This window comes from Nerophis ophidion, linkage group LG02, assembly GCF_033978795.1.
Source record: "Nerophis ophidion isolate RoL-2023_Sa linkage group LG02, RoL_Noph_v1.0, whole genome shotgun sequence".
Lineage (NCBI taxonomy): Eukaryota > Metazoa > Chordata > Actinopteri > Syngnathiformes > Syngnathidae > Nerophis > Nerophis ophidion.
This window is the reverse complement of record NC_084612.1, coordinates 60675102-60702096: the sequence shown is the minus strand read 5'-3', so window position 1 is coordinate 60702096 and position 26995 is coordinate 60675102. Positions and strand designations below refer to the sequence as shown.

The 26995-nt window shown below is 38.7% G+C and overlaps 1 protein-coding gene across 1 annotated transcript; it reads left to right on the top strand.

Moving 5' to 3' along the window:
- Positions 1-7448: 7448 nt before the first annotated feature.
- Positions 7449-25293, top strand: chia.1 (chitinase, acidic.1). Its single transcript, XM_061874549.1, has 11 exons — positions 7449-7649; positions 7783-7812; positions 10907-11111; positions 11191-11247; positions 11327-11492; positions 15624-15748; positions 15871-15994; positions 18695-18877; positions 21126-21242; positions 21585-21711; positions 24970-25293. The coding sequence occupies exons 1-11, from the start codon at positions 7631-7633 to the stop codon at positions 25176-25178; spliced, it is 1362 nt and encodes a 453-aa protein (XP_061730533.1). The 5' UTR covers positions 7449-7630; the 3' UTR covers positions 25179-25293.
- The last annotated feature ends 1702 nt before the right edge of the window (positions 25294-26995 follow it).

Sequence of the window (26995 nt, the reverse complement as noted above, 5' to 3'; positions counted from 1 at the left end):
AACATAACACCTATGTTGAGAACATAACACATGCAAATACAAAAGATACAGTAACTTCCTGTGTTGCTTTGTCTCACCTGCAAACTCCTCTTTGAGGTTGGCAGGTCAACCTAAGTTCAATCTAACAACGCCAAGTTTAGTTTCTCTTCAGTTTGTCTAACACAATGCAATAGCAAACCATCATATTTGAATAAAAATGAGATAACTTATTTACAATTAATCCAACAGACATCCTCGGTTCAGAGCCCACATAAGGGAAAGGAAAAACTCACAACCCTTTGGGATGTCAATGTGAACGACTATGAGAAACCTTGAAGACGACCGCAGATGTGGGTGACCCCCCCCCCCCCTCTGTAGGGGAGACCGGATGCAATAGACGTCGAGTGGGTCTAGCATAATAGTGTGAAAGTCCAGTCCATAGTGGATCTAACATAATAGTGAGAGTTCAGTCCATGGTGGGGCCAGCAGGGTTTTCAAAACCAAGGCCCACGGGCCAGATCCGGCCCCATGAATGGATGATCTATGGCCCCCGGGATGATATTTGATTAGTATTAGAACCGGCCCGCAGGCCACAGTCGCCTGCTGCTGTTTTGCACACACCGATACTCCCATCTGTGTTGGCGTTGGAATTTTCAAAACGGGGTCCCGGGGACCCCATCAAGTCATAAAAATGGGGTCCCTCAGTAAATGTTTGGGGTCACACTTTATTTGTAAGCGTTTTGAAAACCAATTATAAATGTATGCATTATTCTCTTATATTTCACATTCTATATTGTGTTTTGGAAAAAGGTTGTGAGAATAACGTTGGGCCCAAGATGGAACCTGTGGGAACACCTTTTGAAACGTTGAGTGGATCTGTCACAATAATCTCAGACTTCACCCGTTGTACGCGGTTTTTGAGATGCTGCAGCGTCTTGGACAAACCAAAACTAAAGAGTCTACTTAAGAGGATGTTCTACCATACCATACCATATTTATAAAGTGGTCTACGGAATCAAAGTTCTTGGATAGCAGCTATGCAGACCTGCTCATTGTCTATGGAAGTGATGATGTCATCAAGGACATTGAGAGTAGCGGTGATGGCTATTTTTTGATTGATTGATTGATTGATTGAGACTTTTTTGAGTAGACTGCACAGTTCAGTACATATTCCGTACAATTGACCACTAAATGGTAACACCCAAATAGGTTTTTCAACTTGTTTAAGTCGGGGTCCACGTTAATTAATTCATGGTAAACGAGACCTAAAACCCAGACTGCAAATCTGACAAGATATGTTAAGTCAGTTTGTGAACTAAGCCGTCGTCCCCACAGGACCGTTAGGTGGAAATAATAACAAATAAATGAAAATTGAATAACCAAGCTCAAACTTCCGACACAGCATAATATCATTTGTCTGTAATTGCTGTGAACGAGACTATGGTCTGGAGTCACAGGTATTTACTAATTTATTCGACTTTTCAAAGGGAGTACAGTGGTAATAGTACCATAACACACTTATATCCTGCATATAAACATTGAACCATCTTAACTAATCGGTCTGTGAATCTTGCATTAACTTATGATTCAATCCGATTCTTGGGGTTTAGAGATTACTCAGAACCGATTCTCGATTAAACACAATTCTCGATTAAGAAATGATTCCCAATTCAGAACTGATTCTTGATTCAGAATTGATTCCCGATGCAACATACTCAGTGGCCTAGTGGTTAGATTGTCCGCCCTGAGATCGGTTGATCCAGGGTTCATGTCATGACGTGGACTTGGGTGCGGTTTGTTTTCCCGTGGTGCAAAGCGATTGGAACGGACACGACGTGAAGGTAATGACATTTGAATTTTGTTCAAAAAAAGGAACAAATGAAAAGCGCTCACAGAGGAGGTATAAAAACTTGACTATGAAAACAAAAAACTAGCACTATGGCATGAATAACAAAAACTTACTTTGAACAAGATATGGGCTTGGATCATCTGCATAGAGCAAGGGTAGGTAGAGGGTGGTACAGGGTGATGTTGCCAGGCTGACTACCTGGCAACTGTGGCTTAAATAATACTGTGGTGATTGAACAGGTGCCTGAGTCAAAACAAATCAGGTGCGTGACATGACAGGTGAAACTAATGGGTAACCATGGAAACAAGACAAAGGAGTGAAAAATCAGGAACTAAAAAGAGTCCAAAAACCAAACAGGACATAACTTAAACAAAACATGATCCCAGACATGACAGTTCAAACCCCGGCCTAATTATGTTTTGGTTTTTCCTCTGTGTGTTTTATTTCCTGTCAGCACCCTTATTTTTGTTCAGTTTCCTGCATGCCTCCCTGAGTGCTGTTTCCCCTCAGCTGCGGCTGATTAGCACCTGGCCATACCTGGTGTCAATCAGCCGGCTGCTATTTATACCTGCCTTGCCCTCCAGTCAGTGCTGAGGTGTTGTAAGATGTTTCCTGTATCAAGCCTGCCATCTCCTTGACACCTACTAGCTTTTGTTTGTTTGTGGTGGTAAGTATTTTTGTGAAGAAGAAACACTACTTTTGGTATCATTCTGATCTATACATTTATTCATGTTATCATGATATTTATAGTAATGTATTGATTTACTTCTTGCAAGTATGTACTTTTTGCTCTTCAGAGAAACCTTTTCCAGCCGGCACGGTCACATGACTTTGTTCACCAATTCAACAATAGCACCTTTGATTCTATTTCACCAATCAAACAGAGCCAGGCAGTCACATGACCGCACTCATCCTATACACTGTAAACATTGACATGAAGTCATAACTCTCCAGTGATAACTTAGAAAGTGTGGAAAATAACTTTTATATCATGCGCTGTCATCCGTGTCAGTAGAAATTTCAGCCTACAAAAATTCTACTTCCAATTGGAGAAAATATATTTTGATATTTTAGCTGCACACATGCGAACATTAGCCCTGTTTTAACATCCTTAGTGACTGTTTTCTAGTTCTTGCATGCTGTGGTTGATCATTTCTTACTGAATATGTACACTTACTTTTTGGAAGACAACTTTTTACTTTTACTCTAAAGTAACAGTACGCTTTTTTGAGTACAATTTTTGCTATTTTAGCACCGCTACATAGTTTGTACTGTATTTTTTTACATAATCCAGTAGTATATGAAAATAGGAGGGTCTGCTATACGACAGTTTTGAACGACTCACCATAAGAAGTCAGGGGTCACCAACAGATAGCCACTAAGTAATATTTGCTTCAACTTGTAGTGTTTTTATGTGTGTTCGTTCAGACATTTAGCTTATATATCTATGACACTGTTTTAAAAAACAATTCAAACGTTGTTATTCATATACAGGAAATTAAAGACAAGTAGATCACTTATGTTTTATTTTTTAAATAACCAGTAAATTTGGCACGTTGTGTAAATGGTAAATAAAAACAGAATACAATGATTTGCAAATCCTTTTTCAATTTATATTCAATTGAATAGACTGCAAAGACAAGATATTTAATGTTTGAACTGAGAAACTTTTTTTTTTTTTTTTTTGCAATTAATCATTAACTTAGAAGTTGGGACATATGTTGCTCCAAAACCTGTATGTACCTTTCAGCTTTAATGGTGCCTTCACAGATGTGTAAGTTACCCATGCCTTCGGCACTAATACACCCCCATACCATCACAGATGCTGGCTTTTGAACTTTGCACCTATAACAATCCGGATAGTTATTTTCCTCTTTGTTCCGGATGACACGACGTCCACAGTTTCCAAAAACAATTCTAAATGTGGACTCGTCAGACCACAGAACACTAATCAGTCCATCTTAGATGAGCTCGGGACCAGCGAAGCCGGCAGCATTTCTGGGTGTTGTTGATAAATGGCTTTCGCTTTGCATAGTAGAGTTTTAACTTGCACTTACAGATGTAGCGACAAACTGTAGTTACTGACAGAGCTTTTTAGAAGTGTTCCTGAGCCCATGTGGTGATATCCTTTACACACGGATGTCAGGTTTTTGATGGATGAGTGCTCGAAGGTCACGGGCATTCAATGTTGGTTTTGGGGTTTGCTGCTTACGTGAAGTGATTTCCCCAGATTCTCTGAACCTTTTGATGATATTACGGAACGTAGATGGTGAAATCGCTAAATTCCTTGCAATAGCTGGTTGAGAAATGTTGTTCTTAAACTGTTCAACAATTTGCTCACACATTTGTTCACAAAGTGGTGAACCTCGCCCCATCCTTGTTTGTGAATGACTGAGTATTTCATGGAAGCTGATTTTATACCCAATCATGGCACCCACCTGTTCCCAATTAGCCTGTTCACCCGTGGGATGTTCCAAATAAGTGTTTGATGAGCATTCCTCAGCTTTCTCAGTCTTTTTTGCCACTTGTGCCGTCTTTGAAACATGTTGCAGGCATCAAATTCCAAAAAATAACAAAGTTTTCCAATTTCAATGGTAAATATCTTGTCTTTGCAGTCTATTCAAATGAATATAAGTTGAAAAATGATTTGCAAATCATTGTATTCGGTTTTTATTTACCATTTACACAACGTGCCAACTTCACTGGTTTTGGGTTTTGCATATACAGTGTGAACTTTGTAAATATGACTGAGTAATAATCACGTATGTGTGCAATTTATCGGAGAAATACTGTGTCTTGTACAGTATGCTGAACATACCGTACAAGTAGTATACAGCTATTCTGTGTACTGTACATTGTGGAACACGGTCAATAGATGACACCATGAATAAAATAATGCTGTCATATCATGAATCACATATTAAATGATACTTCTTTTGTATTCAGTCAAGTTGAAGTAATGTAACTTTTTTTGCTTCCACTTTGTAATGTTGAGGAAAGAAATGAAAGTGAATATTTGTGTAGTATTTTGCTGCAGGTTTTACACTGCATTGCCAAAAGTATTTGGCCACATGCCTTGACTCACATATGAACTGAAAGTGCAATCCAATTCCTAACCCATAGGATTCATTAAGATGTCGGTCCACCTTTTGCAGCTGTTATAGCTTCAGGTCTTCTGGGAAGGCTGTCCACAAGGTTGCAGAATGTGTTTATAGGAATTTTCCACCATTCTTTCAAAAGTGCATTGGTGAGGTCACACACCGATGTTGGTGGAGAAGGCCTGACTCTCAGTCACCGTTCTAATTCATCTCAAAGGTGTTCTATCGGGCTCAGGTCAGGACTCTGTGCAGGCCAGTCAAGTTCATCCACACCAGACTCTGTCATCCATGTCTGCATGGACCTTGCTTTGTGCACTGGTGCACAGGCATGTTGGAAGAGGAATGAGCCCGCTCCAAACTGTTCCCACAAGGTTGGGAGCATGGAATTGTCCAAACTGTTTTGGTATCCCGGAGCATTCAAAGTTCATTTCACTGTAACTAAGGGGCCAAGCCTAACTCCTGAAAAACAACCCCACACCATAATTCCTCCTCCACCAATTTTCATACTCGGCACAATGCAGTCCGAAATTTAGCGTTCTCCTGGCAACCTCCAAACCCAGACTGGTCTATCAGATTGCCGGACGGACAAGCGTGATTCATCACTCCAGAAAACACATCTCCACTGCTCTAGAGTCCAGTGGCGACATGCTTTACACCACTGCATTCAACGCTTTGCATTGGACTTGGTGATGTATGGCTTAGATGCAGCTGCTCGGCCATGGAAACCCATTCTTTGAAGCTCTCTGCGTACTGTACGTGGGCTAATCGGAAGGTCACATGAAGTTTGGAGCTCTGTAGTAACTGACTGTGCAGAAAGTCTTTGCACTATGCGCTTCAGCATCCGCTGACACCTCTCAGTCAGTTTACGTGGCCTACCACTTGGTTGCTGAGTTGCTGTTGTTCCCAAACTCTACACTTTTCTTATAATAAAGCCGACCGTTGAAGGAAATTTCAGGACTGGATTTGTTGCACAGGTGGCATCCGATCACTTAGAGCGGCCCATTCTTTCACAAATGTTTGTAAAAACAGTCTCCATGCCTAAGTGCTTGATTTGATACACCGGGCCAAGTGATTAGGACACCTGATTCTCATCATTTGGATGGGTGGCCAAATACTTTTGGCAATATAGTGTATATACCAGGGGTCACCAACCTTTTTGAAACCAAGAGCTACTTCTTGGGTACTGATTAATGAGAAGGGCTACCAGTTTGATACACACTTAAATAAATTGCCAGAAATAGCCAATTTGCTCAATTTACCTTTAATAAATAAATCTATATATATTTTTAAAAAATGGGTATTTCTGTCTGTCATTCCGTCGTACACTTTTTTTTCTTTTACAGAAGGATTTTTTGTAGAGAATAAATGATGAAAAACACACTTAATTGAACGGTTTAAAAGAGGAAAAAAACACGAAAAAAATGAAAATTTTTGAAATAATTTTGAAATATAGTTCATCTTCAATTTCGACTCTTTAAAATTCAAAATTCAACCGAAAAAAATGAAGAGAAAATTTAAAAAAGAAATTTATGGAACATCATCAGTAATTTTTCCTGATTAAGATTCATTTTAGAATTTTGATGACATGTTAAATAGGTTAAAATCCAATCTGTACAATACATAACAAATTGGACTAAGCTATATTTCTAACAAAGACAAATCATTATTTCTTCTAGATTTTCCAGAACAAAAATTTTAAAAGAAATTCAAAAGACTTTGAAATGAGATTCAAATTTGATTCTACAGATGTTCTAGATTTGCCAGCATAATTTTTTTGAATTTTAATCATAAAAAGTTTAAAGAAATATTTGACAAATATTCTTCGTCGAAAAAACAGAAGCTAAAATGAAGAATTAAATTAAAATGTATTTATTATTCTTTACAATAAAAATTTTTTATAAATACTTGAACATTGATTTAAATTGTCAGGAAAGAAGACGAAGGAATTTAAATGTGTTTAAAAATCCTAAAATCATTTTTAAGGTTGTATTTTTTGTCTAAAATTGTCTTTCTGAAAGTTATAAGAAGCAAAGTAAAAAAATTAATGAATTTATTTAAACAAGTGAAGACCAAGTCTTTAAAATATTTTCTTGGATTTTTAAATTCTATTTGAGTTTTGTCTCTCTTAGAATTAAAAATGTTGATCAAAGCGAGACCAGTTTGCTCGTAAATAAAAAAAAATTAAAAATAGAGGCAGCTCACTGGTAAGTGCTGCTATTTGAGCTATTTTTAGAACAGGCCAACGGGCGACTCATCTGGTGACCCCTGGTATATACTGTATTATTTTTTAATTTGATGCCATTGCTTTAAGTGTGCAATGTATGAAAATGATTATTGAAGGTAAAAAAAAAAGCACATGGATGTTATGAAACAGTTCAGGTGAAGATGAAGAAGTACACAGGTCGTGTACCAAAGTGCATTGCAATGACAGGAACAAGTGTTCATTGATTAATAATAATGCTTTTACAACACCTCCTTTATCAATGTGCCATTGTTGCTGCCTTTGTTGACATTCTCTCATGCGCTGATATTAGCTCAATAAGCACTCCTTCTTTATCAGTTGCACTTTGTCACTGTCTAGAAGCCATTGAAGAGAAATATATAAATTTGCTCCCAAGTGGTGAAATTTTGCACTGGTGCCTGCGCTCCTCTCCCGGAAAGGTAAAGCTTCATCGCCCCAGCAGGTTTCTGTCAAACAGCAACCATGGCCAAACTGCTAACAGGTATGATTCTACTGTACACGATGTCACTTACTTCTAATAGTAATAAAGTCAACACAACAAGAGTAGTTATCAATATCAATGCGTATAGAATGTGTACACGAAAAATACCGAGCTCTACCTTGTGTTCCTACAGGTCTTGGTCTTCTTCTGATGCTGCACATCGGTAAGTCCTGTTAAGTATCAAAAAGATTCAACTGATATTTAAAGATTATACAGATAACCTGGTTGTGGACAAATTTTATAACTGTGTGTGTTCTCCCGAGAATAATGTGATAATCTGCGCGATAAAGTTTTTTCATAGGGATATACGATAGGAGATATACATTATTCTATATTTATCATCAATGTGTGTATATATATATATATATATATATATATATATATATATATATATATATATATATATATCCATCCATCTTCTACCGCTTATTCCCCTTTGGGGTCACGGGGGTCGCTGGTGCCTATCTCAGCTACAATCAAGCGGAAGGCAGGGTAATGGTAAAATGGTAAATGGGTTGTACTTGTATAGCGCTTTTCTACTTTCAAGGTACCTAAAGCGCTTTGACACTACTTCCAGATTCACCCATTCACACACACATTCACACACTGATGGAGGGAGCTGCCATGCAAGGCGCTAACCAGCCCCCGTCAGGAGCAAGGGTGAAGTGTCTTGCTCAAGGACACAACGGAAGGGACTAGGTTGATACTAGGTGGGGAGTGAACCAAGGACCCTCGGGTTGCGCACGGCCACTCTCCCACTGTGCCACGCCGACTTGTCCAGGGTACACTCTGGACAAGTCGCCGCCTCATCGCAGGGCTATATATATATGTATATATACGTGTGTATATATATATATGTACAGTGGGGCAAAAAAGTATTTAGTCAGCCACCGATTGTGCAAGTTCTCCCACTTAAAATGATGACAGAGGTCTGTCATTTTCATCATAGGTACACTTCAACTGTGAGAGACAGAATGTGAAGAGAAAAAAAAAATCCAGGAATTCACATTGGAAGAATTTTAAAGAATTGATTTTTAAATTATGGTGGAGAATAAGTATTTGGTCAACCATTCAAAGCTCTCACTGATGGAAGGAGGTTTTGGCTCAAAATCTCACGATACATGGCCCCATTCATTCTTTCCTTAACACGGATCAATCGTCCTGTCCCCTTAGCAGAAAAAAAGCCCCAAAGCATGATGTTTCCACCCCCATGCTTCACAGTAGGTATGGTGTTCTTGGGATGTAACTCAGTATTCTTCTTCCTCCAAACACGACAAATTAAGTTTATACCAAAAAGTTCTATTTTGGTTTCATCTGACCACATGCCATTCTCCCAATTCTCTCCTGTATCATCCATGTATCCATTTTGGTATAAACTCAACTCGTCGTGTTTGGAGGAAGAAGAATACTGAGTTGCATCCCAAGAACACCATACCTACTGTGAAGCATGGGGGTGGAAACATCAAGTATTTCATACATATATATACATATATATATATATATATATATATATATATATATATATCTCATATATGTCTGATTCTGGCAGCTCTGCCATTTTAGTGCTTTTAGATCTTACAGCTGCCTTTGACACAGTCGACCACACAATTCTTTTAGACCGCCTGAGAGACTGTGTGGGTGTCAGGGGGACTGTGTTAGAGTGGTTCAGATCTTACCTGTCTGAGAGATCCTTCTCTGTCAGGCTGGGGGACGCCACCTCCTCTTCTGCCCCGCTTTACTGTGGTGTCCCACAGGGATCTATTTTAGGCCCCATCCTGTTCGCTCTTTATCTCCTCCCTCTTGGAGATATTTTTAAGAAACATGGAGTGTTTTATCACTTTTATGCAGATGACTGCCAAATTTATATGCCGATTTCAAAAAGCCACGGCCCCCTCACACCCCTTCTTAACTGTCTATGTGACGTCAAGGCTTGGTTAGCCCAAAATTTTTTAATAATGAATGAGGGAAAAACGGAAATTTTAGTTTTTGGTCCGGCCCTCACTGACTTGGGACCATTGCAAAATTATGTGCGTCCCAAAGTCACCAGCCTTGGTGTCACTATAGACAGCGATTTTAAACTAGACAAACAAGTCAATGGCGTTTTAAAATCGTGTTTTTATCACCTTCGTCTTTTAGTAAAGGTTAAACCGTTTTTATCTTTTAACCTTTTTGAACAAGTCGTGCATGCTTTTATTTCAAGTGGCCTGGACTACTGCAATGCACTTTATGCTGGCATTAGCCAAAAAGCTCCCTCCCGGTTGCAGTTAGTCCAGAATGCGGCAGCACGACTTTTAACGGTGGCCACGAAATGCGAGCATATAACCCCAATTCTTCAGAGTTTGCACTGGCTCCCTGTTCATTTTAGAATTGATTTTAAAACATTGCTGTTTGTTTTTAAATCTTTACATGGACTGGCACCTCAATATATCTCGGACCTCATCCAAATTTACATTCCTGCGCGCACTCTGAGGTCCGAAAGCCAGCTCCAGCTCGTGGTGCCCAAGACCAGACTTAAGACCAGGGGAGACAGGGCCTTCTCTGTGGTCGGCCCTAAGCTCTGGATCACTCTGCCGCTCCATATTCAAACTGCTTCCACAGTGGAGTGTTTTAAGTCTCGTCTTAAGACCCACTTTTATTCTTTGGCTTTTAACACTACGTGGGTTGTGTGGTCCTCTGTCCTCTGTTGTCCTTTTGTGTTTTTTATACACTTTGATTTCTATTTTACTGTTTTAATTAATTTTACCCTTTAGAATAGTTTTTAATCATATTTGTTTTTATATTGTTTTTATTGGTTTTATATTCATTTATTTTTTTGTTTTTATTCAGTCATTGGTGGAGCATAATATATATATATATACTTTTTTTAAAATTTTATTTTATTTTTTTTTATTTTTTTTTTTACAATTGTTTTTTAACATGGCTGTGCAGCACTTTGGAAACGTTATTGTTGTTTAAATGTGCTATATAAATAAAGTGGATTGGATTGGATTGGATATATATATATGAAATACTCGAGTTGGTGAATTATACTCCGCCCCTCTTAACCACGCCCCCTGCCCCAACCACGCCTCTGCCCCACCCCCAGCCACGCCCCCCACCTCCCGAAATCAGAGGTCTCAAGGTTGGCAAGTATGCCATATGCGCATGCAGTCTTAATAGATCACCTGCAAAAATGTGCTAAATGCACATGCCGCATTTAGCACTTCTTAGCCTTGGAACATAAGACATAAAAGACAACATGTCTGGTCTCTCGTCAGCCACTTCCAGCAAGTTGGTGTGCCACATGACCAACTGGGCCCAGTATAGGCCCGGCAATGGAAAGTTCACCCCGGACAACATCGACCCCTTCCTGTGCACGCACGTCATCTACGCTCTGGCCACCATCAACAGCTTTAACCAGATCAACACCATCGAGTGGAACGACGTGCAGCAGTTCAACAGACTCAACAACCTGAAAAATGTGTAAGTTATTGTCGACGAGGACGTACTTAAACATATCAAGGATGATTTTGACGTTTGTCTCCGTCTTGGATGTGGTTAGAAACCCTGCGCTGAAGACTCTGTTGTCCGTTGGAGGAACAGTCAATGGAATGAGTCCGTAAGTCTGGTTCGAACAGTCCAACATTCTTCTGATCCTGTTCGGACACACGCTGTACTTTTGTGTCTCCCTCCCACAGATTCATCGCCATGGTCGGCAGGCCCGAGACCCGGGATGTTTTCATCAAGTCCGCCATTAACTTCTTGCGCACTCATAACTTTGACGGCCTGAACCTGGCTTGGGAATACCCTGCGCACAACGGCAGCCCGCAGGAGGACAGAGAACGATTCACGCTGCTTGTCAAGGTTTGATTGATTAATTGATTGGTTAATTGATTGATTGATTGATTGATTGAAACTGTTATTCGTAGATTGCACAGTTCAGTACATATTCCGTACAATTGACCGCTAAATGGTAACACCTGAATAAGTTTTTCAACTTGTTTAAAGGCCTACTGAAACCCACTACTACCCACCACGCAGTCTGATAGTTTATATATCAATGATGAAACGTTAACATTGCAACACATGCCAATACGGCCTTTTTAGTTTACTAAATTGCAATTTTAAATTTCCCGAGAATTTCTTGTTGAAAACGTCGCGGAATGATGACGCATGCGCGTGACGTCACGGACTGTAGAGCAGCACCATTTGCGGCTAAGAGTCGTCTCTTTTCATCGCGCAATCAAACAGTATTCTGGACTTCTGTGTTGCTGAATCTTTTGCAATCTGTACAATTGATAATGGAGAAGTCAAAGTAGAAAGATGGAGTTGGGAAGCTTTAGCGTTTAGCCACACAAACACACGGTGATTCCTTGTTTAAAATTCCCGGCGGTGAAGCTTTACTATGGATCACAGCGGTCAAGCGAACATGGATCCCGACCACTTGTCAACCGGCAGATTTCGGTGAGAAAATTGTGTTAAAAAGTCAGCTTTTACCGGAGATCAGCTGAGCTTGCGCCGTCCATAAAGCTGCCGTCGACTTCCCTCGGAGACTGGCGTCAAGACACCCGTGGACACACCCCTCCGACTATCAGTGTCAGACCTGGACATGAATTGTTTGTGCTCCTTCGACGCAGAGGGATTACAGGACAAGCCAGGCGTGAATTCAGGTACATGTTTGTTTTTATTTAGACTCAAAATACAAAAAGAAAGGCAAAACAAAAAGCGGGCTCGATGGCGGGTAATAATCTATACTAAAACTTAGAACAAAAAGAGCACAATGGCAATACTATCTACAAACAAACAAAAGATACTATCAAAGGCATAAATACAAGCAAAAACTTACTTGGCGTGAATCAATCGAAAAGCATGGCATGATGAACAGAAAGAAAATGACTTAAATACTGGCTGTGATAATCAGGAACAGGTGCGGGACTGAGGGCAGGGACGTGACAAGGTGGGAACTAATGCGTTGACATACTAACAAAAGCAAACCAGGAAGTGCAAAATGGAACAGGAGTCCAGAAAACAAAACAAAACATGATCAAACATAAAACCAGCTTTACAGGTGTGACAATCAGGTACTATTTAATCTCACTAAAACACTAGCAACACAATAGAAAGATAAGGGATTTCCCAGAATTATCCTAGTAAATGTGTCTAAAAACATCTGAATCCGTCCCAATGCAATCGCCTTTTTTTAATTTATTTTTTTTACTTTATTTATTTATTTTTCCAGTCCTTCACTATCAATATCATCATCCACAAATCTTTCATTCTCGCTCAAATTAATGGGGAAATTGTCGTTTTATCGCTCCGAATAGCTCTTGCTGCAGGAGGCTCCCATTAAAAACAATGTGAGGATGTGAGGAGCCCTCACACTTGTGAGGTCATGGCCTGCGGCCTCATTTCAGTAGGCCTTTAAGTCGGGGTCCACGTTAATCAATTCATTGTGTAGGTTAGCATGTTTTTTCATGCATTAGCTTCCATCCATCCATTTTCTACCGCTTATTTCTTTTGGGGTCGCGGGAGGCGCTGGAGCCCATCTCAGCTACAATCTGGCGGAAGGCGGGATACACCCTGGACAAGTCGCCACCTCATCGCAGATGCATTAGCTTAGCACGTCCTACTTAGTGGCCCAGTGGTTAGAGAGTCCACCTTGTGAGTTCAAACCCCGGCCGACTCATACCAAAGACTACAAAAATGGGACCTATTACCTCCTTGCTTGGCTCTCTGCATCAAGGGTTGGAATTGGGGGTTAAATCACCAAAAATGACTCCCGGGCGTGGCACCGCTGCTGCCCACTGCTCCCCTCACCTCCCAGGGGGTGGACAAGGGTGATGGGTCAAAGGCAGAGGACAAATTTCACCACACCTCGTGTGTGTGTGTGACAATCATTGGTACTTTAACTTCATGTGCAAGGGTCACATACAGTGATACCTCAACTTACTTCCACAGTCCCAATATGAGACAAGAACACAGGTCTTAACCTTTAATTTAAATAGTGAAAAACTGATAGTACGAGGCGGTTAACCATGGAGGTAATGCGATTAATCCATTCTGCCTATAAAGCGCTCTAAAAAACATCCAAAAACTGCCAACAAAGCTCCATTTACATGCAGTAACCTAGATATTAACCATCATCATCATCATCGGCGGTCACTCCAACGAGTATGACGATCCTCTTGGTAGGGGTGTACCCCTTTATGGAGGATGCCTGTGCGTGACTTCGTTTAACGTGGGGAGACTGGTGCACAGACAATCACCACACGATTCTTGGCAGAAATCGGGTCAGGATCCAGTGGCATGGAGTCCAAGACGACCAGGGACCCTTTTCTGCTGCAGCCTACTTCCGCCATTGCAGCGGTTGTGGTAGTTCTTAAAATCTAGCGTCTTCCGCCTGCTCCGCCATTTAGGTCTACATATTAACCAAACTATAACAACATTGTTATTGTAAGAGCTAACACAGAGGGACTACTTTTCGGGCGTAGTGACACACCGTCTTGTTTACACTGCTCCTCTGACCCCAAGCGAGTAGCTAGCTACTAGTTAGATTTGCTTTTGCTGCTATTGTATTACAAACCCTGTTTCCATATGAGTTGGGAAATTGTGTTAGATGTAAATATAAACGGAATACAAAGATTTGCAAATCATTTTCAACCCATATTCAGTCGAATATGCTACAAAGACAACATATTTGATGTTCAAACTGATAAACATTTTTTTTTTGCATATAATCATTAACTTTAGAATTTGATGCCAGCAACACGTGCCAAAGAAGTTGGGAAAGGTAGCAATAAATACTGATAAAGTTGAGGAATGCTCATCAAACACTTATTCAGAACATCCCACAGGTTTGCAGGCTAATTGGGAACAGGTGGGTGCGTTGATTGGGTATAAAAGCAGCTTCCATGAAATGCTGAGTAATTCACAAACAAGGAAAGGGTGAGGGTCACCACTTTGTCCACAATTGCGTGAGCAAATAGTCAAACAATTTCTTGCAACTGCAGGAAATTTAGGGATTTCAACATCTACGGTCCATAATAGCATCAAAAGGTTTAGAGAATCTGGAGAAATCACTCCACGTAAGCGGCATGGCTGGAAACAAACATTGAATGACCGTGACCTTCGATCCCTCAGACATTTGTGTCATCCAGGCCAAAGGGGAAGTGAACCATCCAGACTGTTATCGACTCAAAAGTTGAAAAGCCAGCATCTGTGATGGTATGGGGGTGCATTAGTGCCCAAGTCATGGGTAACTTACACATCTGTGAAGGCACCATTAATGCTGGAACAACATATGCTGCCATCCAAGCGCCGTCTTTTTCATGGACGCCCCTGCTTATTTCAGCAAGACAATGCCAAGCCACATTCAACACGTGTTACAACAGTGTGGCTTTGTAAAAAAAAAAAGAGTGCGGGTACTTTCCTGGCCCGCTTGCAGTCCAGACCTGTCTCCCTGCATCAAAAATGTGTAGCGCATTATGAAGCGTAAAATATGACAGCGGAGACCCCGGACTGTTGAACGACTGAAGCTCTACAAAAAAAAAAAGAATGGGAAAGAATTCCACTTTCAAAGCTTCAACAATTAGTTTCCTCAGTTCCCAAACGTTTATTGATGGCGATGTAACACAGCGGTGAACATGCCCTTTCCCAACTACTTTGGTACGTGTTGCAGCCATGAAATTCTAAGTTATATTATTTGCAAAAAAAATAAAGTTTATGAGTTTGATAATCAAATATCTTGTCTTTGTAGTGCATTCAACTGAATATGAGTTGAAAAGGATTTGCAAATCATTGTATTCCGTTTATATTTACATCTAACACAAATTCCCAACTCATATGGAAACGGGGTTTGTACCTTTTGAGTTAGTAAAAGGTTTTAAATCACGCATCTCATGCATTGAAAGTTATTCTAAAATAGTCCGTGTTCTGGATATAACCTGTTGTTGAAGAAATACGCCCTTAAGCATACGTCGTGTCATTTTTGTGCAGGAGTTGTCCGCAGCTTTTGAGAAGAATGCCGTAGATTCCAGGAAGACTCAGCTCCTGCTGTCAGCCAACGTGGCGTCCGTCAGAACCAACATTGACAAAGCCTATGAGGTGGACCAGATTGCGAGGTAAGTTGGGAACCAGGACTTCTTGACTGCGGGCAGCTGATAACCTTCCTTCGCAAACGAGTAGAATACAACTGAACATTTCCGCGAAATGGACTAAAAGAAAGAAAATGTTTCCACCGCAGATATTTGGACTTCCTCAACCTGATGACGTACGACTTCCACGGACACTGGGAGGACTCTACCGGACACAACAGTCCTTTGTATGAGAGCTCCATGGACTCTGGATCGCACATCTATCACAATATCGTAAGGACTTACTGCATTTCTCATTATTTCAATAACCGAGAGAAGTCACATAGGGATTTTTTCTTTGTTAAACTGGGATTGATTTTGTTAAGATTAGATGAGAATATTGTAATACAACATGTTTTTTCTGGGATATTCCCTTCCGTTTGACTTGATACTGCAAATATGTGAAATTGTACTACCCAGATATTGTTTTTACAGGACAAAAAATCCACGAGAATGAATGATGAATGCATGATGAATGAAAAAGGATTGATTTAAGGATGAATAATCCATCCATCTTCTTCCGCTTATCCGAGGTCGGGTCGCGGGGGTAGCAGCCTAAGCAGGGAAACCCAGACTTCCCTTTCCCCAGCCACTTCGTCTAGCTCTTCCCGGGGGATCCCGAGGCGTTCCCAGGCTGGCCGGGAGACATAGTCTACTTAACGTGTCCTGGGTCTTCCCCGTGGCCTCCTACCGGTCGGACATGCCCTAAACACCTCCCTAGGGAGGCGTTCGGGTGGCATTCTGACCAGATGCCTGGACCTCTTCATCTGGTTCCTCTCGATGTGGAGGAGCAGCGGCTTTACTTTGAGCTCCTCCCGGATGACAGAGCTTCTCACCCTATCTCTAAGGGCGGAGGAAACTCATTTCGGCCGCTTGTACCCGTGTTCTTGTCCTTTCCGTCATAACCCAAAGCTCATGACCATAGGTGAGAATGGGAACGTAGATTGACCGGTAAATTGAGAGCTTTGCCTTCCGGCTCAGCTCCTTCTTCACCACAACGGATCGATGCCCCGATCCGCCTGTCGACCTCACGATCCACTCTTCCCTCACTCGTGAACAAGATTCCGAGGTACTTGAACTCCTCCACTTGGGGCAGGGTCTGCTCCCCAACTCGGAGATGGCACTCTACCCTTTATCGGCTTATTGAATGAATGTATACGGAATGATTGATTGAATGTTTGAATCAATTAATGATTAATGAATGATTGAATGGATTAAGGAATGATGAATGAATACTTTTCTTAATTAATGATAAATTAATAAGTGATTGAATGAATTACAATTGTTTGAGTGAATTAATAATTGAATTATTAATTTAATGTTTGAATGAACTATCGAAGGATTGAATGAAGGAATGTTGAGTGAGTATTTAAATGTATGAATCAGTGAATGATAAATGAATGAGTAACAATTTTTTGACTGAATCAATGATTGAATAAATATTGAATATTTTAATGAATTAATGATTGAAATAATGAAGGAATTATAAATGATTGCTTGAATGATGAATAGGTGAATAATCAATCAAGTATTGAAAGAATGAATGAATAATCGAATGTACATTATACTTAATGATTGATCGAATGTTTGAATGAATTAATGATTAACAAATGATTGAATGAATGAGTGATTGAATGAATAACAATTGTTTGAATGAGCAAAGGATTGAATGTTTGAATGAATTAACGAATGAATGAAGGAATGATGAATGAAAAAATGAATGCATGAATCAGTGATTGATCAATGAATGAGTGTTGAATGAATGACAAGTGTTTGACTAAATGAATGAATGATGGAATGAATAATTGAATGTTTTAATTAATTAATGATTGAAGGAATGATGAATGATTGATTGAATGATGAATAGATGAATAATTAATCAAGTAATGATGAATGAATATATGAATATATACTGAATGATTGCTTGAATGAATTAATGATTAACGAATGATTGAATGAATTAAGGAGTGAGTGGTAAATGAATAAATGAATGAGTGATAGAATGAATGGTAATGTTTGAATGAATTAATGATTGAATGAATGAAGGAATGATTGATAATGAATGAAGGAATGATGAATGATTGATTGAATGATCAGTAATTAATGAATTATTGAATGAATGAATAAATGAATGTATACTAAATGATTGATTGAATGTTTGAATGAATTAATGAGTAATGAATGATTGAAATAATTAAAGAATGATGTATGAATAATTGAATGAATGAATGAATCAATGAATGATAATTGTTTGAACGATTTAATGAATGATAAATAATTGAATGTTTGAATGAAGGAATGAATTGACTGTTTGAACAAATGAATGATTAAATGAATGATGAATGAATGATTGAATGCTTGAATGAATGAATGATAAATGAATAAATACATAAGTGAGTCATTCCATAGTTCTCATCTGAACACATTTGTGGTCATGGATAGAGTCTCTGTTGATGGTTACATGAATGTTCATAGTTAGGTATGTGTTCATAGGTTACAATGATGTTAATAGTTAAATATATGTTAATGAGTTAGATGTATGTTAATGGTCTCTTTGGCCTAAATTAAGTGGAAGATTCTCATAATGTTAAAAACAAACCGTATTTACAGTAGAATGTCATAAACAGGTTTTTATTATCCTCTTGCTATGAAAATATTCGATTCCTAATTATTAATTTGTACTTTGCGAAATGTCATTTTCCACAATCAAGTCCAGAAGCAATTAACAGCGACGAATGAGGATTTACTGTACTTTGAGAATTAAATGTTAACGTTACGTTTATATGTTCATGGTTAGGTTCCTGTTTGAAGTTAGGTCCTGTTCAGTTAACATGTTTATGTTAAGAATCGTATTCATTTTGGACATGTTCTATCTTTGATTTGAAGAGCATGAAACATACTGTGAACAACGTATGTCCTTTTCCAAAATGCTAGAACTCCTCTGTGTCTCACTGGTTGGACCGTGGAGCTCCGGCCGAGAAGCTGCTGCTGGGTTTGCCGACGTACGGCAGAACTTACCGCCTGAGCACTGCTGCCACCGGCCTGGGAGCACCCAGCAACGGACCGGCCGACGCGGGGCCGTACACTCGCACTGCCGGTTTCTGGTCCTACTATGAGGTCAGTTTGGGCTCAAAGGTTGTGGACTTCCACTGACAAAATGTATATCATGTATTATTTAGTGCACATCACTCCTATTGCACCTAGATATTGTACCGTTTACCTTTGATTAGCGGTTGTTGTTGCAGAAAAATAAGTCAGATCCAAATTCGGGGATCCTGAATCAGCCGCTCCAATTTCTGACATTTCCTGAAAGTTTCATTAAAATTTACTAATAACTTAGCTGTATACATTATCGTAATAAAAGTAATGGAGTGTGAAGCTGTGGCTGGAGGCGGGGCCACTAGCGTAAACACACATAGCAGTTGAAGCATGTAACATAAACCTGAGGTAAGGAAAGGTAACAATTCATAACATAATGTGACATTATGTAACGTAAAATCATGTATAACGTAAACATAAGCTGCGACAACGTAATGCAAGGTTAAACGGTAACATAACGTAATGTAACAAAATGCAACGTAACATAAACGTAAACATAAGGTGCGACAATGTAATGCAAGGTTAAATGGTAACGGTGTAAGCTGCAACAACGTAATGTAAGGTTAAACGGTAACATAACGTAACGTAACATGATATAACATAACATGATATAACGTAACATGATATAACGTAACATGATATAACGTAACATGATGTAACGTAACATAATGTAATGTAATGTAACATACCATAAACATAAGCTGCAACAAAATAATGCAAGGTTAAATGGTAACAACATGATATAACGTAACATGATGTAACATAACGTGATGTAACATAACGTGATGTAACATAACGTGATGTAACGTAACATGATGTAGCGTAACATGATGTAACGTCATTTAATGTAACATAACATAAACATGAGCTGCAACAACGTAATGCAAGGTTAAACGTAAAATAACGCAACGTAACATAATGTAACGTGACATGATGTAAGGTAACATAATGTACCGTAATGTAGTGTAATGTAACATACAATAAACACGGGCTGCAGCGACGTAATGCAAGTTTTAATGGTAACAACGTAACGCAACATGATAATAACGTAACATGATGTAACACAACGTAAAATGCTGTAACTTCATGTAATGTAACATAACGTAAATATAGGCTGCAACACCGTAATGCAAGGTTAAACGTAACATAAGGCAACATAACATAATGTAACGTATTGTAATATAACATTACGTAAACATAAGCTGCAACAACTTAAAGCAAGGTTAAATGGTAACAACATAATATAACATGATGTAACATAACACAATGTACCGTCACATAATGTCACGTAACATAATGTAACGTAATGTAACATACCATAAGCATAAGCTGCAACAACGTAATGCATGGTTAAACGGAAACATAACGCAACATTACATAATGTAACCTAAAATAATGTAATTTAACATAATGTAACGTATTAGAATATAACATTAAGTAAACATGCTGCAACAACGTAATGCGAGGGTAAACAATAAGATAACGTAACGTAACATAATTTAACGTAACATAACATAAACATAAGGTGCGACAACATAATGCAAGGTCAAACGGTAACATAATGTAATGTTGCATAACGTAATGTTGCATAACACAATGTTGCATAACACAATGTTGCAACAACGTAATGCAAGGTTAAATGGTAACAACGTAACGTAACATGATATAACGTAACATGATGTAGCATAGCGTAACATAATGTAACTTCATGTAATGTAATGTAACGTGAACATAAGCTGCGACAACGTAATACAAGGTTAAACGGTAACATAACGCAACATGACAATGTAATGTAATGTAATGTAACATAATGTAACGTATTATAATATAACATTAAGTAAACAAGCTGCAACAACGTCATGCAAGGGTAAACGGTAAGATACCTTAACGTAACATAATGTAACGTAACATAACGTAAACATAAGGTGCGACAACATAATGCAAGGTCAAACGGTAACATAATATAATGTTGCATAACGTAATGTTGCATAACACAATGTTGCAACATTACATTGTGTACCATATTGTAACATAACGTAAGGTCACATGATAAGGCGTGGAAACATGCTAATTAAAGTTACTGATTAGGGGTAGCGTAACAATTCATAGCAAAACGTAAGGTAATGTAACGTGTTGTAACATAAAATAACGTGACGTAACATAGGTAACGTATTAAAAAAGGAAGGTAACTATCAGCACATGAACATGCAGTGGTCCAAAAAGAGTGTCAGACAAGATAGTGATGTTGATGATTGTTACGTTCCAGGCGTGTGGCTTCCTCAGCAGCGCTACTGTGGGATGGATCGAGCAGCAGAGCGTTCCTTTCGCCACTTTTGGCAGCGCTTGGCTGGGCTATGATGACCAGCGCAGCTTCTCTTCCAAGGTAACGACAGCAGCAATCATCTGCAGGGAGGCTGGAGCCTACCCCAGCTTAAATATAAATAAACTAGTGTCCTAAGGGGAATTTTATTTTAAACACGTCCACCCTTTTTTGTTTTTACACACACAAATGTTTACACTTTTTATTTATGTGAAACGTTTTTTATACCTTTTTAATCAAACGTGTACTAAAAAAAATAAAAATAACTGTAAGCATACTCTGCATATTTTGGGCCTGAAATTGTGAATTGAAGTGAATTATATTTCTACAGCGCTTTACATGGTAAAATGAAGTGTTGCTTTATGTGTTATATGTATGACATTTGTCTTATTTTCTGCACTTTAGGTGCAGTTTATGACAGGCGCCAACATGGGAGGTGCTCATGTGTGGACTCTGGACATGGACGACTTCAGTGGCTCCTTCTGTTCGTCTGGAGCCTACCCTCTCATCTCCCACCTCAGGACCTCCATGGGTGATTACTGCCATTGATTATATTATTATATTATTTTTGTGCTGACTGATTATGTTATTATATTATTATTGTGCTGATTTATTATATAATTATATTATTATTGTGCTGATTGATTATGTTATTTTATTATTATTGTGCTGATTGATTATATTATCCATCCATCATCTTCCGCTTATCCGAGGTCGGGTCGCGGGGGCAACAGCCTAAGCAGGGAAACCCAGACTTCCCTCTCCCCAGCCACTTCGTCTAGCTCTTCCCGGGGGATCCCGAGGCGTTCCCAGGCCAGCCGGGAGACATAGTCTTCCCAACGTGTCCTGGGTCTTCCCCGTGGCCTCCTACCGGTTGGACGTGCCCTAAACACCTCCCTAGGGAGGCGTTCGGGTGGCATCCTGACCAGATGCCCGAACCACCTCATCTGGCTCCTCTCGATGTGAAGGAGCAGCGGCTTTACTTTGAGTTCCTCCCGGATGGCAGAGCTTCTCACCCTATCTCTAAGGGAGAGCCCCGCCACACGGCGGAGGAAACTTATTTCGGCCGCTTGTACCCGTGATCTTATCCTTTCGGTCATGACCCAAAGCTCATGACCATAGGTGAGGATGGGAACGTAGATCGACCGGTAAATTGAGAGCTTTGCCTTCCGGCTCAGCTCCTTCTTCACCACAACGGATCGGTACAACGTCCGCATTACTGAAGACGCCGCACCGATCCGCCTGTCGATCTCACGATCCACTCTTCCCTCACTCGTGAACAAGACTCCTAGGTACTTGAACTCCTCCACTTGGGGCAGGGTCTCCTCCCCAACCCGGAGATGGCACTCCACCCTTTTCCGGGCGAGAACCATGATTATATTATTGTATTATTATTGTGCTGATTGATTCTATTATCGTATTATTATTGTGCTGATTGATTATATTATTATTGTGCTGATTGATTATATTATTATATTATTGTTGTGCTGATTGATTATATAATTATATTATTATTGTGCTGATTGATTATATTATTATTGTGCTGATTGATTATATTATTATATTATTGTTGTGCTGATTGATTATATAATTATATTATTATTGTGCTGATTGGTTGTTATTTTATTATTATTTTGCTGATTGATTATATTATTGTATTATTATTGTGCTGATTGATTCTATTATTGTATTATTATTGTGCTGATTGATTATATTATTATTGTGCTGATTGATTATATTATTATATTATTGTGCTGATTGATTATATAATTATATTATTATTGTGCTGATTGATTGTTATTGTATTATTATTTTGCTGATTGATTATATTATTGTATTATTATTGTGCTGATTGATTATGTTATTTTATTATTATTGTGCTGATTGATTATATTATTGTATTGTTATTGTGCTGATAATTCTATTATTGTATTATCATTGTGCTGATTGATTATGTTATTATATTATTATTGTGCTGATTGATTATATAATTATATTATTATTGTGCTGATTGATTATGTTATTTTATTATTATTGTGCTGATTGATTATATTATTGTATTATTATTGTGCTGATTGATTCTATTATTGTATTATTATTGTGCTGATTGATTATATTATTATTGTGCTGATTGATTATATTATTATATTATTGTTGTGCTGATTGGTTATATAATTATATTATTATTGTGCTGATTGATTGTTATTTTATTATTATTTTGCTGATTGATTGTTATTTTATTATTATTTTGCTGATTGATTATATTATTGTATTATTATTGTGCTGACTGATTCTATTATTGTATTATTATTGTGCTAATTGATTGTTATTTTATTATTATTTTGCTGATTGATTATATTATTGTATTATTATTGTGCTGACTGATTCTATTATTGTATTATTATTGTGCTGATTGATTCTATTATTGTATTATTATTGTGCTGATTGATTCTATTATTGTATTATTATTGTGCTGATTGATTATATCATTATTGTGCTGATTAATTACATCATTATTGTGTGTATGCTGACAAGCCAATGTTCAAGACAAACATTTTTAAATTTTCCAAAAATTCCCACATTTCCATAAATTCACATTTCGCGGGACATTTTTCCCATTCAAAATTAGTTAATTCCATCCATGTACTACCGCTTATTCCCTTTGGGGTGGCGGGAGCGCTGGTGCCTATCTCAGCTACAGTCGGGCAGAAGGCGATTTACACCCTGGACAAGTCGCTACCTCATCGCAGGGCCAACATGAATTAATTGAAACACAATCGCCAACCCGGATATTTCAAGCTCATTTAAAAAAATAAAATACAATTTTGCAGCTCATTTAAAAGCTATGGCTAATTCTGCAGGTACAGTGTACACCTAAGAGTTAAATATTTTTGTTATTTCACACATGCTAACTGTTAGCATGCTAACTACTTTTTTTTAGCTAAGTTTGCAGGAATACAGCCAAGGGTCAATTATATTTCATACATGCAAACTGTTAGCATGCTAACTACTTTTTAGCAAATTTTGCAGAAATAGACCCAAGTTAAGTATTTTTTATTTCATACATGCTAACTGCTACCATGCTGGTGTTGTATCCAATTTTTAAAGTATACATTTGACCTAATTTTGTTATTTCAGACATGCTTACTGTTAGCATGTTAATAGCAGCATGCTAGATTTTCTTTAGCTAATTTCAGTCAAATACTTTATATTGTACATGCTAATTGATTTTTCGCAAATTTTACAGGCATACACCGAAGAGTCAAATACTTTATTTTACTTTTTTTTTTTAGCTAATTTTGCAGGAATACACTATAAGGGTGAAATGTTTTGTTATTTTATCAATGCTAACTGTTAGCATGTCTTTGTTTTAGGTATACAATTAAGAAGAGTTGTATATTTTGTTCACGCTATGTAACTTTTAGCATTTCAGTTCCGCTTTCCAGCATTCACACGCAATTTCTACCAAAACGTCTTTTTTTTAGTTATTATTGTCTATGTTCATGTTCCGACGGATATAAATGACATGGTCAATATCGACAAATGTAAAATATTACATGTCAAATGGAACTAAATATTTTTTTTTTAAATGTATCATTTGAAACGTAAGATAGTAAATAGTAAGAGAGTAAAGTAAATTAATGAATGAATAAAGTTCATTGCTTTCTTAAAGACAATGAAATCACAGTTTAGCATCACTGAGAATATCATCATTATTATCAAAAATAACCAATTGGTAAAAACTAGAGAGGTTTTTTTAGGTAATTCTAAATATCTTCTACGTGTGCAGGTTTCCCCCCTAAACCGACCACCACGCCGGCTCCCACCACCACTCGGGACCCCGTGGCCGCCTTCTGCCATGGCCGTCCTGATGGCCTGTACGAGAACGCGGCCGACAAAGGCACCTACTTCCAGTGCTTCCAGGGCAATACGTACCTGCACCGCTGTCAGCCGGGCCTCATCTACTACGACTCCTGCAAGTGCTGCAACTGGCCTTGATATCGTCCGTGTTCTTGGTGCTGACTCATGGATCTCATCGATGTTGTTAGTATTGACTGAAACGTAGGAAAACATTTCACAGCCCTTCAAAAACGCAATAAAATGCATTCTTTCAAAAACCAAAAGAACTGTAATGTTTCGTTTATTATTATACCAAGAATTTTTGTATCGACTTGATAGCAAAAAAATACAGCTGATACTCGTACTTTTATACAAACCCGAAAACCAGTGAAGTTGGCATGTTGTTTTAAATGGTAAATAAAAACAGAATACAATGATTTGCAAAAGCTTTTCAACCTACAGTGGGGCAAAAAAGTATTTAGTCAGCCACCGATTGTGCAAGTTCTCCCACTTAAAATGATGACAGAGGTCTGTCATTTTCATCATAGGTACACTTCAACTGTGAGAGACAGAATGTGAAAAAAAAATCCAAGAATTCACATTGAAGGAATTTTAAAGAATTTATTTGTAAATTATGGTGTAAAATAAGTATTTGGTCAACCATTCAAAGCTCTCACTGATGGAAGGAGGTTTTGGCTCAAAATCTCACGATACATGGCCCCATTCATTCTTTCCTTAACACGGATAAATCGTCCTGTCCCATTAGCAGAAAAACAGCCCCAAAGCATGATGTTTCCACCCCCATGCTTCACAGTAGGTATGGTGTTCTTGGGATGCAACTCAGTATTCTTCTTCCTCCAAACACGACGAGTTGAGTTTATACCAAAATGGATACATGGATGATACAGCAGAGGATTGGGAGAATGTCATGTGGTCAGATGAAACCAAAATAGAACTTTTTGGTATAAACTCAACTCGTCGTGTTTGGAGGAAGAAGAATACTGAGTTGCATCCCAAGAACACCATACCATAGACACACTGTACCAACACAGCATCACTCAAAGAGCCCAGAAGATCAACTCCCACCCCACACATCCACTACCCCTGCTGTTCACTATCATGCCCTCAGGGAGGCGCTACAGATCACTGCCAAACAAGTCTGCAAGATTCAGATTCACTAACAGTTTCATCCTCTCTGCCATAAGGACACTCAATAGAACTTTGAGAACTTTGGACTAATTATGCTACATACCAACTGGAATGGCTTTTTTGTTGTAGTGTGTTGTTTGTTTGTAGCTACAAAGAAAAAAAATGGTTACCAATCTCCCCAATTCTCAGGGCATTCAATCGATCACAACTGGACTGTGTTCGTCTTAGAAGACGTTTCGCCTCTCATCGAGTAGGCTTCATCCGTTCAGGATCATAGACTTACAAACCCTGTTTCCATATGAGTTGGGAAATTGTGTTAGATGTAAATGTAAACAGAATACAATGATTTGCAAATCCTTTTCAACCCATATTCAGTTGAATGCACTACAGAGACAACATATTTGATGTTTTTGCAAATAATAATTAACTTAAAATTTCATGGCTGCAACACATGCCAAAGTAGTTGGGAAAGGGCATGTTCACCACTGTCTTACATCACCTTTTCTTTTAACAACACTCAATAAACGTTTGGGAACTGAAGAAACTAATTGTTGAAGCTTTGAAAGTGGAATTCATTCCCATTCTTGTTTTATGTAGAGCTTCAGTCGTTCAACAGTCCAGGGTCTCCGCTGTCGTATTTTAAGCTTCATAATGCGCCACACATTTTCGATGGGCGACAGGTTTGGACTGCAGGGGGGCCAGGAAAGTACCCGCACTCTTTTTTTCTACGAAGCCACGCTGTTGTAACACATGGCTTGGCATTGTCTTGCTGAAATAAGCAGGGGCGTCCATGAAAAAGACGGCCCTTAGAAGGCAGCATATGTTGC